This window comes from Megalobrama amblycephala, linkage group LG11 (genome assembly GCF_018812025.1).
Source record: "Megalobrama amblycephala isolate DHTTF-2021 linkage group LG11, ASM1881202v1, whole genome shotgun sequence".
Taxonomy (NCBI): Eukaryota; Metazoa; Chordata; class Actinopteri; order Cypriniformes; family Xenocyprididae; genus Megalobrama; species Megalobrama amblycephala.
In genome coordinates, this window is record NC_063054.1 from 14346528 (window position 1) to 14363339 (window position 16812).

Consider the following 16812-nt stretch of genomic DNA (forward strand, 5'->3'; position numbering starts at 1 on the left):
TGGATCATAGTTCATAAACATGGTATCTGTAGCTAAATATTTTTATTTCAAATGGTTGGGGAAAATAAAGTGGCAAGAGTAGCTATGCCCAGGGCTAGGTCTTGATACTTAATAATGATACAAGCTTGTGAACTTGCCAAAAGCTCAATTCAACCAGTCTTTAGCAGCCAAATACTTAACCATAGTGCTTTTGACCTGTAATATCTAGTTGAATTTTTTTTTTTTTGCATACAGAATGAGTGCATTTAGTGGTTTAATTTTATTGTGCATGTGTATTTTTGGAGTAAAACAGACAGTCTCCAGATTAATCTGTCCTGTGTTGTTTTGAATCAAATGCTCTGTTTTCCCCCCCCGTTAGGCCTTGCACCTGCGTTTGTGCCAAACCCTTATATTATCAATGCTGCCCCTCCTGGAACAGATCCTTACACCGCTGCAGGATTGGCAGCAGCCGCAACACTTGCAGGTATACACATGTGCACACTTTATAAATAGCAACCATAGTATTGACAATCCAGGGATCTTAAATATGGAGAGTTCTCAGTCTACAGCTCATCATTTATTCCTACAGGTCCGGCTGTAGTCCCTCCTCAGTACTATGGAGTCCCATGGGGGGTGTATCCAGCCAACCTCTTCCAACAACCGACTGCAGCTGCTGCTAGTCATTCTGCCAACCAGCAGGCGTCCAATCAGGGTCCAGGACCAGGACAACAGGTTGATGACGTATCAACATGAGCTAACTTGTACTGAACCAAGGCTATCAACAACACTTGTGGCATAATGTCGATTAACAATAAAAATTGAGGGACAAGTGGAATTTATTTTTGTTTTTATTTTTTTACTATGTAAACTAGGGGTGTGACGAGACGGGTAGCTCACGAGACAAGACGAGACTCGAGATTGAGTTCACGAGAACGAGACAGGATTTTTACACACTATTCTTATTTTTAAGAAATCCTCAATGGCGAAATACATGACTAAAAAAAATATTCTGCAGGTGCATTTGAAATGTTTTAACTAATCATCTTGTAATTTCAGTTCTACTTTCTGAGTATGAATTATCATATGCAGTAAAAGACAACAATACTCAAGTACTGTAAAAGGTTTTGCCATTAACTCAACTGACTGGCTTCTCCTCTGTATGATTTCAGTCTCTTCAGGCCTTACTGTACATGGTTTTTGAGCTTCTCCAACTTTTGACCTCCTAACTGAACTCCTTTCCACAAACTGATCATAGAAATAAAAACAGTATAAGTAAAAATGGTAACACTTTACAATAAGGTCTCATTTATTAACATTAATGTATTAACCAACATCAACTAACAATGAGCAATATATTTGCTACAGTATTTATTAATCTTTATGTTAGTTAATAAAAATAGTCATTTGTTGTTAGTTCATGATAGTTCACAGTGCATTAACTAATGTTAACAAATGAAACGTTACTGTTTGTGCTTAATAAGATTAAGAGAAAACTGTTATTCATTTTTATGGTAACACTTTACAATAAGTGAAACCATAATCACACTCTCTCAATATTCAAAGTGCAAATAAGACCAATTTTTCTTTGATACAGAGCTAAAGAGATGGTTACAACTACACTGCCTAGCCTAAAATAGCTTTCATATTGAGAGATATTTGCATGCATCAGGGAGCCGCTTTCAAAATGCGGGTATTGAAATCGCGTTTGAATGCACGCTCGCGTTTACTTTCACTTTCACGATCGCGTGTACTCTGTAAATATGGAGCGTCGGCGAACCGTTATCCAACTGAATTAAATGGTTTTTTTTTTATTTAAATACAAAGCAAAACGACAGTGGAGGCGTAATGTAAACGTATCAGTGGCATATTCTTTCCTAATCATCCTAACCACTGTCATGGCAACATCACAAGACTACTTTTCTCCCTCGACGAGAAATCTCGTCACGTTTTAGTCTCGCGAGATCTCATGACACGAGATCTCGTCACACCCCTAATGTAAACTCATACAGTAAGGCACGTGTAGAGGGAGCACACAGGATTATTTTAATTATTAAAATGCTCACTCATGTCTATGTCATTATATGCACTGTTGTAGAACATTTCACAGGTCTTCAACAGTAAAAACAATAACGGATCTGTATTTACATCAATTAGATCTTCACTGAACCAGTTTAAAATAGTTTATAATAGAATAAGACAAAATGGTAACACTTTAGAGTAACTCACACTATGAAGCATTAGTTAAGCATTAGTAAATAGTCAATTCATCATTTATAAAACATTAATAGACATTAGTAAGCCGTTTATAAATACAGCTGTAAATGCTTTGTTCTTAATTTATAAGCATATCTATAATGTGTTTAATCATTTCATACTTTATTACACGGCTTTCCAAATTATTATGCAAGAGACAAATCGGTAAGATTTCTGTACAATAAACATTCAGATTTTAGTTTTTTCTAAGAAAATGTTTGTTCGTTTATTTATCCATGTCTTTTAGATAACTGGTATCAATCTCAGACAAAATAATTTGCCAGATCTATGGAAACCCTACTTAGAGGTTGTTCCACATTATTAAGCAAGTCACAGTTCTCATACAATATGGGGAGGAAGAAAGATCTTTTTGAAGATGAAAAGCATGAAATGGTGCAATGTTGTGCAAATGGCATGAAAACAACTAATATTGTGTGAAACTGAATGGAGATTATCAAATTATCATAAGATTTGTGAGTGATTTAGAGCACAGCAGAACTCAGATAAAGGCTTATTGAGGAAAGTTCCTGTCAAAAAATTTAATTGTATTAAAAGGGCAGCTATAAAAAAAGCCAGTGTTGAGCAGCAAACAGGTATTTGAAGCTGCTGGTGCCTCTGGAGTCTCAAGAAGCTCTCCATGCTGGCTGGCAGTTGTGTGTAAAGATGCATTTCAGCCACTCCAAACCAAACCTCACAAAGAAACATTTACAGTGGGTTTAGAAATACATGAAGACTCATTTTTAAATAGTTTTATTCACTGACTAATGCCGTACTACAATGGATGGTCTAAATGGATGGATTTCTGGATGGTTGGTGAATGGCCACCACGTTCCAAAAGACTGCGACGTCAGCAAGGAGCTGGTGGGTGATGATTTGGGCTGGAATACTGGGAAGTGAGATGGAGGGTATTAAAATTACTTTTGCAAGATATGTGGAGCTCATAACTGGCCATTTTCAGCTATGGTATAAAAAGGAGGATAGTGCATAGTACAATGCACTATTTGTACAATGCACTATGCACTATCCCATGCTGCAAAAAAACACCACAGAAATAAAACTGTTTGAAAATGTATTTCTACACTCACTGTAAATGTTTCTCTTTGTTAGGTTTGGTTAGTGGTGTCTAAAATGCATCTTTACGCACAACTGCCAGCCTGCATGGTGAGGCTCTCAAGACTCCAGAGACACCAGCAGCTTCAAATACCTGTTTGCTGCTCAACACTGGCTTTTATTTTATAGCTGCCCTTTTAATACAATTCATTTTTTTGATAGGAACTTTAATTAATAAGCCTTTATCTGACCGAGTTCTGCTGTGCTCTAAATCACTCACGCTTGATAATTTGATAATCTCCATTCAGTTTCACACAATATTAGTTGTTTTCATGCCTTTTGCACAACATTGCACCATTTCATGCTTTTCATCTTCAGAAAGATCTTTCTTCCTCCCCATATTGCATGAGAACTGTGACTTGCTTAATAATGTGGAACAACCTCCAAGTAGGGTTTCCATAGATCTGGCAAATTATTTTGTCTGAGATTGATACCAGTTATCTAAAAAGACATGGATAAATAAACATTTTTATTTTTTAACTTAGAAAAACTAAAATCTGAATGTTTATTGTACTGAAATCTTACTGATATGTCAATTGCATAATAATTTGGAACGCAGTGTAATGATCAATTTGTCATTTCTAAATTATGCATTACATTATTCACAAACCAGTTATTTAGGAGTCGTCAGTGGTTCATAATATCATTTAGGAAGTGTAAGTAAATGATTAATAAAATATTTAAATGTACATTTATGCATCTTATTTATACATTTAGTATTAGTTACTTAGTGTGTTAATAAATGCTTTATTAACACATATTCCTAGTGTCAAATCTACCTCAGTATATTTTAAAACATTAGAGAACAGCAGTGCAGAAGATCACTGAACCTTTAAATCATATTTATAAAAGCTTTACAAAACATAAATAGTCCTCACTTTTAAAGCATTTATTAACACACTAAGTAACTATTACTGTCTAAATAATATGTATAAATTAATGTTAAAATAGTTTATTAATCATTTACTTACACTTCCTAAATGCTTTATGAACCACTGACAACTCCCAAATAACTGGTTTGTAAATAATGTAATACTTAATTTAGAAATTATAAATTGATTATTAATAAAGTATGAAAATACAATTATTGAACACATTATAGATATGCTTATAAATCAAGAACAAAGCAATTATAGCTGTATTTCTAAACTGCTTAGTAATGTCTACTAATACTTTAAAAGTGATGAATTAACTATATACTAATGCTTAACTAATGCTTCATAGCATGCAGTTATTATAAAGTGTTACCTGCCACATACTCTTTGGTCACAGTCATGTATGAATGTGTTTGTGTATAAACAGGTGCACTCTGACCAGTGAGAGGACAGATTTACTCGCATTCACTTGCATAGTCATTTTGGTTAACTTTGAAAACTTTGTAAAAAGTGATTCCTTGTGAAAGTGAAATGAATCAAAAAGAAAAAACATTGTTAAAATTTGAGTTCCTTGTTTCAGAAAATGATGCAAACAATCTACAGGTCTAAAAATTCCCTCAAATAATACATGGTTTTATACTGAAAAATGAAAAAACAAACGTTTTTTAATTTTTCCTTTTTAAAGAGTTAGTTCACCCTCTTGTTGTTTCACACCCTTAAGACCTTCGTTCATTTTCGGAACACAAATTAAGATATTTTTGATTAAATCTAAGAGCTCTCTGACCCCTGCAAAGACAGCAATTTAAACACCACTTTCAAGGTCCAGAAAAATTACTAAAGACATTGTTAAAGTAGTCCACGTGACTGCAGTGGTTCTTTAATTTTACGAAGTGACGAGAATACTTTTTGTGCGCAAAAACAAAAATATAACGATTTTATTCAACAATATCTTCTCTTCTGTGTCATTCTCATACGCTGTTTATGCTCAGCGCTTCCAGGTTCTACGTCAGAATGCCAACTCATTATTGGCCGGCTCTTGCGTCAGCATCACACGCATGTGTCGTGCTGCTCATGTGACCAGCATCGGCCAATACTTAGCCGGTGTTCTGATGTAGAACCTGAAAGAGCTAAGCGTAGGAGAATGACACAGAAGATATTGTTGAATAAAGTTATTTTTTTTGTTTTTGTGCACAAAAACTATTCTCATCACTTAATAAAATTAAGGTGAACCACTGCAGTCATGTGGACTATTTTAACGATGTCTTTAGTAACCTTTCTGGACCTTGAAAGTGGTGGTTAAATTGCTGTCTATGGAGGGCTCAGAGAGCTTTCGGATTTCGCCCAAAATATCTTAATTTGTGTTCCGAAGATGAATGGGTGTGGAACGACATGAGGGTGAGTAATTCATGACAGAATTTTCATTTTTAGGTGAACTAACCCTTTAAATCTCCCATAGTGTACTCCTGATTCCTTTGTGTTACTATAACCATGACTGTTTCTTTAAAAAAACTGAAGGATAAGTCAGTTTTCTTTGGTAATCAGCATTATGCCACTATAATGCTGTTGACGAAGCTGAACTAGTATTGAACCAGCAACATTCAAGAAGCTTTTCAGCAACATTCAGTCACATAAACCAAAGAGCTCCTCAAATATTGAATGCTGTGACCTCAGCATAGTTTAAATGTTATGGTTTATTGCTAAAAAACATCTTTGCTTAACTCATCACTCAATGAATAGAATAGAACTTTTCTTCTGATTTTTGATCCCCTGCGCAGTAAAATGGATCTTCAATTAAGACTGATGTTATTGACTGTGAATGATTAAAGACCGTCAATGATTAAAGAAACAAGTTGCTTTAGAGGCTAGTGATTTACTTCAGGCTGTTTTGCCTATTCAGGTGATGCGTGCAGGGACCAATCAGCGTCCTTTGACCCCTGGCCAGAGCCAACAGAGTCAGCAGGAGTCCCTTGCTGCAGCTGCCGCAAACCCAGCCCTGGCCTTTACAGGCATGCCAGGTGAGTCATGCTCTGACCTCCTCTTCTTGTTTTAACTCTGTTATCTGGCAGGTATCTGTTTGGGTAATCCTTATATCATAGACTATGCTTCATTTACGTTTATTTGTGTGCTTTCTTTACATAGTCTAGGAATCCAAGGTAGCCTGTGTGTGTTGCTGTTAACAGTCCCAGCAACTGTAGTCAACCTTGTCCTGTTTTTGTTTAGTCAAGTTTTAGTCGACTATCCCTCGGTTTCACAGGCAAGGCTTAAGCCTAGTTCCAGACTAAAATGCATGTTTCAGCTGTTTTAACTGAAAGCAACTTGCACTGACATATCTTAAAATACATTAGTCAACATTTGAAGTGGATCAAAAAGTTGATCAAAGTTGTCCTAAGAAATAAGTTGTCCTAAGAAGGTTTTATTACAACTTTGATGAAAGGTTTTGATCCACTTCAAATGTTGACTACTGTATGTTAGTGCCATTTTTTTTTTTTTTTTTTTTTTTTGCACACTAGTATTTATTTATTTATTTATTTATTTATTTATTTATTTATTTATTTATTTATTTTTCTAAGGCACATTTAAAAAAGGTGCTTAAATGCCCTATTTGAACTAAGGCCTAATCCTGGCTTAATCTAAACCCTCGCTGTGAAACCAGGCCTACATTTCTGGGAATTTTAGTCTAGTTTTAGTCAATGAAAAGTTAGTTACATTTTTGTCATGCTGCATAGTGGTTAAATTGATAATCACTGCTATTTTGCTCAAAATTATAATCACAACGATTGTTGTCATTTGAGAAATGTATTTTTACATTTCAACAGAATTAATGCACTTTCACCCAAGCACAAATCAAAAGAATGTCTTCATCAATCATCTAGTTTCCTGATTTATTATAGGCTGTTTATCATATAAACTAACACTCTACATTATGAAAACTAGTAAAACAAGAAACTTCTCTCAAAAATAAAACAGTGAAATTCCTAATACTAATTCCAATAATTCCAAATTAACTCCAGTTTTTTGTCGTTGTTTTCAGATCATCGGCAGCGCTTCCGCAATGTAAAGAGGTGTGTGCCACATTGGGCTTGCCAAATTTTTCGTGTTCTCAAATGAGCTGATAAATATATCAACGCATCACTGTTGTTGTTATTGACACTTTAGAGTAATAAAGAACTGTGCAGGAATGCGCAAACAGGATGTTAAAGAGTTCAGCAATAAGCCGCAAAAAATAACTGGTGCTTGCGCTGTCTGCAGTGTTGCAGTGTGTGCCCGCAGCTTGTTAAAAATGTGATTTATTACTCATTACTCGTAACTCATTTCAAAAGTAATATTATTACTTATAACTAGTAGTATAACAAATTACTGTTGCCAGGAAAGTAATAATACTTTTCTGTTACACCCCACAGAAGTGGTAATTTTCTCCTCAAAATTCTGACTTCACATGTGCACCTCTCTGTAAATGTTAAGGTATATTTAAATTATTTAGCTTATATTTCTTTACACAGAATCATAATTTCTATTCATTTTCCACTGAATTATGAGATCCGTTGAGCATATTAGCTTCTGGTGCTGTCTCCCTTTGTTTTTACTTCCATAATCGCTGTTATCATTCGCTGCACGTCACTCATACTATGTGTTCATAATCCGCCCTGTCTCTTCTATTGACGAAGTTCCACTACACTTCTGCATTCTGTTCCATACAAACTAACAGAAATTTTGGTAACACTTTAGAATAACTCACGCTATGAAGCATTAGTTAAGCATTAGTAAATAGTTAATTCATCATTTATAAAACATTAATAGACATTAGTAAGCCATTTATAAATACAACTATAAATGCTTTGTTCTTGATTTATAAGCATATCTATAATGAGTTTAATAATTGTATTTTCATACTTTATTAATGATCAATTTATCATTTCTAAATTATGTATTACATTATTCACAAACCAGTAATTTAGGAGTTGTCAGTGGTTAATAAGATCATTTAGGAAGTGTAAGTAAATGATTAATAAAATATTTAAATGTACATTTATGCATCTTATTATTTAGACATATAGTATTAGTTACTCAGTATGTTAATAAATGCTTTATTAACATATTCCTAGTGTCAAAACTACCTCGGTATTAACTTTAAAACCTTAGAGAAAAGCAGTGCAGAAGATCACTGAACCTTTAAATCTCATTTATAAAAGCTTTACAAAGCATAAATAGTCCTCACTTTAGATGAGCTCACAAAAATAGTTAACTGACTACTTCTAAATGTTTTATAACTACCTGAATTAATCATGAATTGCAGTAGGAATATGTGTTAATAAAACATTTACTAACACACTAAGTAACTATTACTATGTGTCTAAATAATATGTATAAATGAATGTTTAAATAGTTTATTAATCATTTACTTACACTTACTAAATGAACTATTGACAACTCCTAAATAACTGGTTTGTAAATAATGTAATACTTAATTTAGAAATGATAAATTGATTATTAATAAAGTATGAAAATACAATTATTATACACATTATAGATATGCTTATAAATCAAGAATAAAGCAATTATAGCTGTATTTATAAACTACTTACTAATGTCTATTAATGCTTTATAAGTGATGAAATAACTATTAACTAATGCTTAACTAATGCTTCATAGTGTGCAGTTATTATAAAGTGTTACCGAAATTTTTCTACACATAAAACATGAAGCTAATAAACATATTTATGACAGCACATGATTTTATGCGATTTTCTTGTGATTTGAGCTATTTTTAAGAATAAAGGATGTTTACATGAGAAATGCTCACCAGATGTAGCTTATTCTAAATGCTGCAAACAACATATTTTTGGCTCCTCATATGACTAAAATCCACATTAGATAACAATCAAAAGTCATTACAAACACTCAAAGGTTTTTAAAGTGAGTTTTCAGTAAAACCGTAGTATTAATCTCATAAATTGGCATACGTTGCTTAAATTGGCATATGTTGCTTAATTTACCCGTTACATAGATATGATTATATTATCATGATATGTTGTAGGGGTATCTGTAACAATCTCAAAATTATTTGTATCTGTATTCAGATAAAACTGGAAGTGGGTCGGGCTTTAACAGGAAGTTTGTGAAATTACATGAGAAGTTCTTTTTAAATGTAATTTTTTTAATATCAAATGTATTCAAATATCTTCTTTTTAAAACAACAATATTAAACATTAAATAACATTATTAAAAGTTAAACAAAATATTAAAAGAAAAAATATATATATTATTTTTTAATTACCAGAGGAACTTTGTGTAGACGACAATCATCCACAGCCTCAAATAAGAGGTCTTTCTATGTAAAATAGCTGATGAGAAAAAATGGAAGATGAAAGAAATTATTTAGTGGTTGAAAATCGCTGAAACAACTTTTGCTTTGCATACAAATGCAAATCTGAACTAATTATAAAGAATATATAAATGCTTGCTGGTCAAAGTGTCTGATTTCTGAGAGACACACTCAGAAGAGAAATGTGTATGATGCCTAGTATTTTAGTTGCAATGCGGCTATTAGTATCGAGATTGTATCCGGTATCGTCTCAAAGTCATAATGTTGGTATCGTGACAACACTAGACTCTCTTGGACTTGTCATTGAGCCTCTTTTCATGTTGAAGAACTGATATGCCATTGTCCTTCTCTGATTATGGAAGGTTGTAAAATAAAATGGAAAATAAAAAAATTCTCCATGGCTCTAACAAAACATTTATTTTATTTCCAAAAGTAACTTGCTCTAAAATAGTTTAATGTTAAATATAACAATCCATAAAGTGATCAGCTGTTTCCTCACAAAATGCTGTGTATTGAAGCCTCACCTTCAATGACATCCATTCAAAAAAGCCAAATCATTCTAATTCCAAGGCGATTGATGATGATGATGATTAAAAAAATAAAAAATAAAAAATGACCCAAATTATCGTGTCATGATGAGACAATTATATTCCAGCTTATTTCATGAAGATAATGCACAATACACAATCTTCCAGCCTAGGGTTAAAGCCAGTAACAATAATTTGCAACAAATATAATGTGCATAATGTAATTTAATAGAGAACTATGTGAGTGGTGCTCTGTGACAGAAAAGATTTTAGAAAACTTGTTCAATAGTTTGTGACAGAAATACCATAAATAGAATTTTCTAGTCGGCTTGAAACAATGTCTTTAGTGAATTTAATCTCTATAAAATAATTTTAAAATCCCTATCCAGTAATCAACAACTGGAAAATGAATTTATTAGTCAAAAGGAGAGGGAACCCTAAATCTAAAACATCTACATTCTTTAGCATGGAATTCAGACACAGATTCAGACACAGATTGTTATGTTTTAATCAGGTTACCAAGTTCTAGCACCGGCTGCTTACTATGATCAGACTGGAGCTCTGGTAATGGGTCCTGGAGCTCGCACTGGCCTGGGTGGACCTGTCCGACTGGTCCAAACCCCTCTCCTTATCAACCCAGCAGCCGCACAAGCTGGTGAATATGCCTGTTTTTATCTAATGTTTAAACTGAAAATCTTTTCCAGATTTTGTATTAAATAGTCTGTTTGTCTCTTTTTATTCTACTGACCAAACTGATTTAATTTATTTTATTACTTTCTTTTAATCTTCTTATTCTTCTTTCTGTCCTCACTTGTCTAGCTGCATCTGCGTCAGGCTCTGGTAACAGCATGTCTGGTCCTGCTAACGGTCTGTACCGGTCCATGGGCTGCCAACAACCCCAGCAGCCTCAACCTCAGCAGCAGCCGCCTCCACCCTCCAGCGGACTGCCCTCCAACTCCTTCTATGGATCTGGCTCCGTGGCGCCCAGCTCCCAGAGCAGCTCGTTATTCTCCCATACAAGCACGGCACCTCCACCTAGCACATCTCTGGGTTTCAGCAGCACTGGTGGATCTCTGGGTGTTGGGCTTGGCTCTGCCCTTGGTGCCTTTGGCTCCTCAGGTCTGTTTCACTATTTTCATTGTGAGCAGTAGTGACTGTTTAGTTGAACAACCAGTTAACGGTGCAGTATGTAGGATTTCTTTCCGCTAGAGGTTGCTAGAAGCCTATTCAAAACAAAGGCGTAGCTTGATGACACCAAGTTTGAGCATGGAATCTTGGGACATGTGGTCTTCACCTCAACAGACAGTGCAAAAGAATAGGGATAGGACTCGGGAGGAAATCATGTTCATGGATGCGATTATTAACATTACTGTAGTATGAAGCAGAGCAGGATTGAGTGTTGTGGGAGCTGAACGAGGCTGCTGGAGCGATTGCGCAACACACGCCTCACAAGCAGCGAAACTTTTATTATGCCACAGTCGCCAGCGCTGCTTCCGCTTTTCCGTTCATGAGTATGAGGTAACGCAGCTCTGTTTTTTATATTAAATACATTTGAGAGTGTTGAAAATTGTTATAACGTTACTCTGTGCGTTCACTCGGCGGCTGCTGTGAGACACTTGTTTAAGACACACTGCAGTAAGCTAGATCGATTTTTAGAATATCATATTAAATACTGGATGGCTTATTTTGATAAATGGCATGCAATTCATTTTAAAACGTATTGTATGATGGAGAAAATTCTGTATTACTGTTACTAATAATAAAGCTGCATCTGATTATGCTACGTAAGCTACTTGACAAAACAGTGTTTTTCTCTGAGGCATGGTAAAGCATGGTACTCGCAAAAAAATCAAGAAAATTAGATTTAAACAATAAGACTAAACGTGTTGAGCTATATAACAACAATCAGTTTTCTGTCTATAAATATATCAAAACAGTTGTTCCCTTGTCTATTAAAGCGTGTAATATATTAAAGCGTCTTTGGTGTTTCCATGGTTTCTACAAAATAAAACCGGAAACCGAGGCAGACCGAGGGTTAACGTGGGTATGATGCAATTGACAGGCGGCGACTCACAATTCCGGAGCCTTGGTTAAAATTTCAATTTTCTCACGATTTACAAATAGTTGTAAACATTTGGGATATTGTAAGTACTCAAGTGAACAAAATATATAACACTGGCCTGGTAGTTTTTGGATATTTTACTGCAAAAATCTTACATATTGTACCTTTAATAGGTTCTATTTTGATTTAGAAAGTCTTTTGTGAAATTCTTGGGTTGCATGTGCCCCTGTAAACTGTAGAAGCACCTTTATGACTGGATGAAATTGGTCTTAGATATTTAGTCAGCTTTATTTGAGGGTACACATACACTTCATCGCGACTGTACTTGATCTGCGTTATAAAGACCATTACTTTGATGCGGAAATAAAGCAGCGTGCACGAGAAATGATCTAGGCCGCGATGGATGCGGACGAACCCGCGTGGAGACAGAGACGGAGCAGCGCCAGCGCAGGAGAAGGAGATCAGAGCGCAGAAAAAAAGACTTGTCTCTCTGCACGAGATGAGGGGCATGCACCCTCGTTGTCTGATATGTTCAGTGAAATCCTGCAAGAAATATTTACTAAAATGATTAATTTGACCCCACTCATGTGTACATTAAATAATAATGTACAGGACATTATTATTAAATGTACACATGAGTGGGGTCAAGTTAAACATTTTAGTTTGAATTTTATTTTACACTGTGCATTGTTGCAATGTGCTAAATAAATATTTGCATAATTTGTAATTGGTGTAGGCTATTCTTTGAAACTTTAATATTAATTTATGCAATTGCAATGCCTTGATTTTAGTAAAGTTAGTACACAGTCATAGCCATGCAATGGTACTAATAATTGGCGTAATTTTTTTTCGGTGTTTCAGTTTTCGGCCTTGATTTCCTCTTTTTCGGTTTTCGGTTTCGGCCAAGAATTTTCATTTTGGTGCATCCCTAATATTAACCCAGAGAAATGTTTTACACATGAAACATGAAGCTAATAAACATATGATTACGAAAGCATATGATTTGTATGTGATTTTCTTGTGATTTGGACTATTTTTATAAGAAAGGATGTTTTGCATGAGAAATGCTAACCAGGTATAGCGATATTCTAAATGCTACAAACAACATATTTCTGCCTCATCATATGACCAAAATCCACATTAGATCAAAATCAGAAGTTATTACAAACACTTGATGGTGGTCTACAGTGAGTTTTGAGTGCAAGTATAGTATTATTCTCATAAATTGGCATGTTGGCATTGTTTTATTTTCTAGAAAGATTTTTGATAATCGGTGGGTATAATGTATATTGGATTGGGTTCAAAGGGATGTGGATGGGCAAGCCATGTAATGCCAGAGTTATTTAATGCTTAAATTTGACAGCTGTGTTCTTGTCATCATTTCTCCTAACAAAATCAAAGTAATGTCAATAGTTTGACACCCCTGCTTTAGACAAAGGTATTGACTGACTTTATTTTGAGAGACAGCCTTAGTCTTGTTTGGATTGGATTGTCATAACAGATCAGTTTGTCAGTTGTTCTCATCTTGTTTGTTCTCTTCTTTGTCCTTCCCACTCTTGTATTCCTGCAGTGTCAAATTCAACTAGCAGCAGCGCAACCCGTCGGGACTCCCTTTTGGCCAGCTCTGACCTGTATAAGCGTGGTGGTAGCAGCTTGACTCCCATTGGCCAGTCTTTCTACAACAGCTTAGGATACTCCTCCTCCCCCAGCCCCATTGGACTGACACCTGGCCACTCACCTTTGACACCTCCACCCTCTCTGCCCTCCTCCCATGGGTCCTCATCCAGCCTCCATCTGGGTATGATCTCTTGGTTCAACCGATTGATCCAAATCAGGGTTCGTTTCCAGGTTTGGGTGGATTGCAAAACACTTTTCACTCCAAGCAGACCAACCAAACTGTGGTCAAATGGCCTCTGGTCCATTTCAAAAGCTTTGGAAAAAAAAAATGCTCTCTGCCCTCTGCCAGGTCTCTGAGCTTAGCAGGGTATCCAATTAAAAAGCATTAAAAGTCATTAAATGGATTTTGTGAAAATTAGGGCCTTAAATGGTATTAAAAAGCATTAAATTTTATTCCTACAGGCATTAAGTTTTTTCAGATAGTTTTGAAGAAAAATAATACTACCAGTTTATATAGCCTTAATAATTTATAACTTTGATTTGCTGTCGCACAATATGTACATTGGTGTGATACACAAACAGAACCAGTTTGGTAATTGCCTCCGGCTGGTGCAAAATTGTCGTAACGTCGTTTTGGACAACGGCAGGCTGGGACCTGTGGAAGGCTGCATCAGTGTTGCCAACTTAGAGACTTTTCAGACCCCTTTTGTGACTTTTTTCCAAGAAAGCGTGTTGTGACGAATATACTTGCTAACCTGATCTAGCTTCCAAGATACACCGGTACTGCCACAGGAGCGCGAGATCTTGCTTCCCTCCTGCTGCTGCACCTCTTTCTGCGTCTGTTCTGTTCATTGAGTGGCTGAGAGGAGCAGCACATTCAGTTATGGCTGTGCGCTCTGCCAGAGTACAAAAAAATAGATACTATTGCTTCTAACCTGAGTGATCATTTTACATGTACATATAACGTTAGCCAAAATCACAGCAACTGTCTTTGTTTATTGTGATTTTGTCAGACAATGTCTCGATTATAAATCAGGTTTTAGCGCTGGTTTAACATGTCAGGGCTTGACACTAACGCGTTTCAATTAGTCCGGGATAATTGGATTTTTTTTGAAGGGGCAAGTGAAAGAGAATTTTACTTGCCCAGCCGGACAAAGACCTGATTTAAAACGTCAATACAAAAAAAAAAAAAAAAAATGCGAGAATGATTTTATTACATTTAGTGTAAGTAGCGATCAATAGTGGATGATAATATGCTGTATAATGTACTGATGATAACAAGGTTGCGCTGTTGAGGCTCGTGCACCATCTCGAGGAGAAATGGAAACATGAGCGAAGCACACACAAAAAGAAACTTGGTTAAACACACTGCGGTGTAAATTCAAAATGTGGAGTTTTTATAACTTGATACAGTTAAGCAATATCACACGATCAAGAATGCTGTTTTCCTAAATAGGCTACCATCATGATAGGCTACCATCACGATTAGACAAAGGTATTGACTGACTTTATTTTGAGACACAGCCTTAGTCTTGTTTGGATTGGATTGTCATAACAGATCAGTTTGTCAGTTGTTCTCATCTTGTTTGTTCTCTTCTTTGTCCTTCCCACTCTTGTATTCCTGCTGTTTTCCTAAATAGGCTACCATCACGATTAAAAACGTGACACTAATTTCATACAACAGTTCAGTTAACAAATGGTTCAAATTAAGTCACTTACATTTTAGAAGGAACATTTTGTTCTAAGCAGCGAAAATAGTTTCAAACAAAGATCACAGCAGAATCATAGCGTAGCCAGAAATAGTGTAGTCACAAATCTATCACAAATACGCAGATTTAAATGTCAAAGTTGCAATATTCTGAAAGGATATTGCTTCAGAAATTTAAAATTTATAATTACACTACAAAAAAAATCCTATTTTTTTTTCTTTCGGACAAGCAACTGTTTTACTCGTACAAGTGAATGACAAGGCTTAATGTCGAGCCCTGTATGTATCTTAATTGGCCGCGTTTCAGTTACCATTTCATATTGTCTGACAACAAAAACAGAAAAATATATAGATTAAACAATTTTATTTGGGAATTTGGCTGTATTAAAATATATTATGTGAGCACAAAGGGTAGCAGCAGAGAAGTAAACAAATTGCCGCATGACGTCATCTATCGACATTTAGCGACATATATATATATATATATATATATATATATATATATATATATATATATATATATATATATATATATATATATATATATATATATAACATTAAAAATTAAAAAATGGCATTAAAAAGCATTCAGTTAGATTTGATGAAACCTGCAGAAACCCTGTTAGTATGGTTTATGTTTTGCCCTTTATTATATCCCATTCTTTAAGTTTGGTGTAAACTTCTAAACTCAAATCCTGTTTTCCTCTCTCTCCTGCTCTTCACAGGTGGTCTGCCCAATGGTAGCGGCCGTTATATTTCTGCTGCTCCCGGAGCAGAAGCCAAATACAGGAGCTCGGGCAGTACCTCCAGTCTTTTCAGCTCTAGCAGTCAGCTCTTTCCCCCACCACGAGCCCGCTACAGCCGCTCAGATGTCATGCCTTCAGGACGCAGCCGCTTACTAGAGGACTTCCGGAATAACCGCTTTCCTAATCTGCAACTGCGAGACCTGCCTGGACACATGGTGGAGTTCTCTCAAGACCAGCATGGATCCAGGTTCCCACTCCTCCTAATTTATACTTTTTCAGGATTTTGGATTTTTTTTAAAAAAAACATTTTTACAGTTATGTTTTAGTAGCATTTACTAACACTAAAGCATTTGCTATTACTAACTAGTGCATTGTGTGTTGGTCCTGCACATTTCACAGGACCTGACATTTGTTTCTATATCTGCATAATAAATGTATTGCAAGTATTGGTAACTTTATAATAACGTTCAGTTATAAGACATTTGTAAATTATTAGATAATGTTCAACAAATCATTTGCAAAACATGAATATACATTCATATATGATTAATAAGTGATATACTAACATTTTATGAATGTTTTATTAATTTGGCTATAAGTCATTTATAATTT

The 16812-nt window shown here is 35.2% G+C and overlaps 1 protein-coding gene across 4 annotated transcripts in view; it reads left to right on the forward strand.

The window, feature by feature from the left end:
• pum2 (pumilio RNA-binding family member 2) overlaps window positions 1-16812 on the forward strand; it is a 113404-nt gene that overhangs the window by 52697 nt on the left and 43895 nt on the right. For all 4 annotated transcript variants that reach the window (XM_048206270.1, XM_048206272.1, XM_048206271.1 and 1 more), the window contains exons 9-15: window positions 359-463; window positions 569-711; window positions 6115-6232; window positions 10582-10722; window positions 10887-11186; window positions 13700-13927; window positions 16180-16447. In XM_048206270.1, coding sequence (XP_048062227.1) covers window positions 359-463; window positions 569-711; window positions 6115-6232; window positions 10582-10722; window positions 10887-11186; window positions 13700-13927; window positions 16180-16447 — 1303 coding nt within the window. The remainder of the gene's footprint in view (window positions 1-358; window positions 464-568; window positions 712-6114; window positions 6233-10581; window positions 10723-10886; window positions 11187-13699; window positions 13928-16179; window positions 16448-16812) is intronic.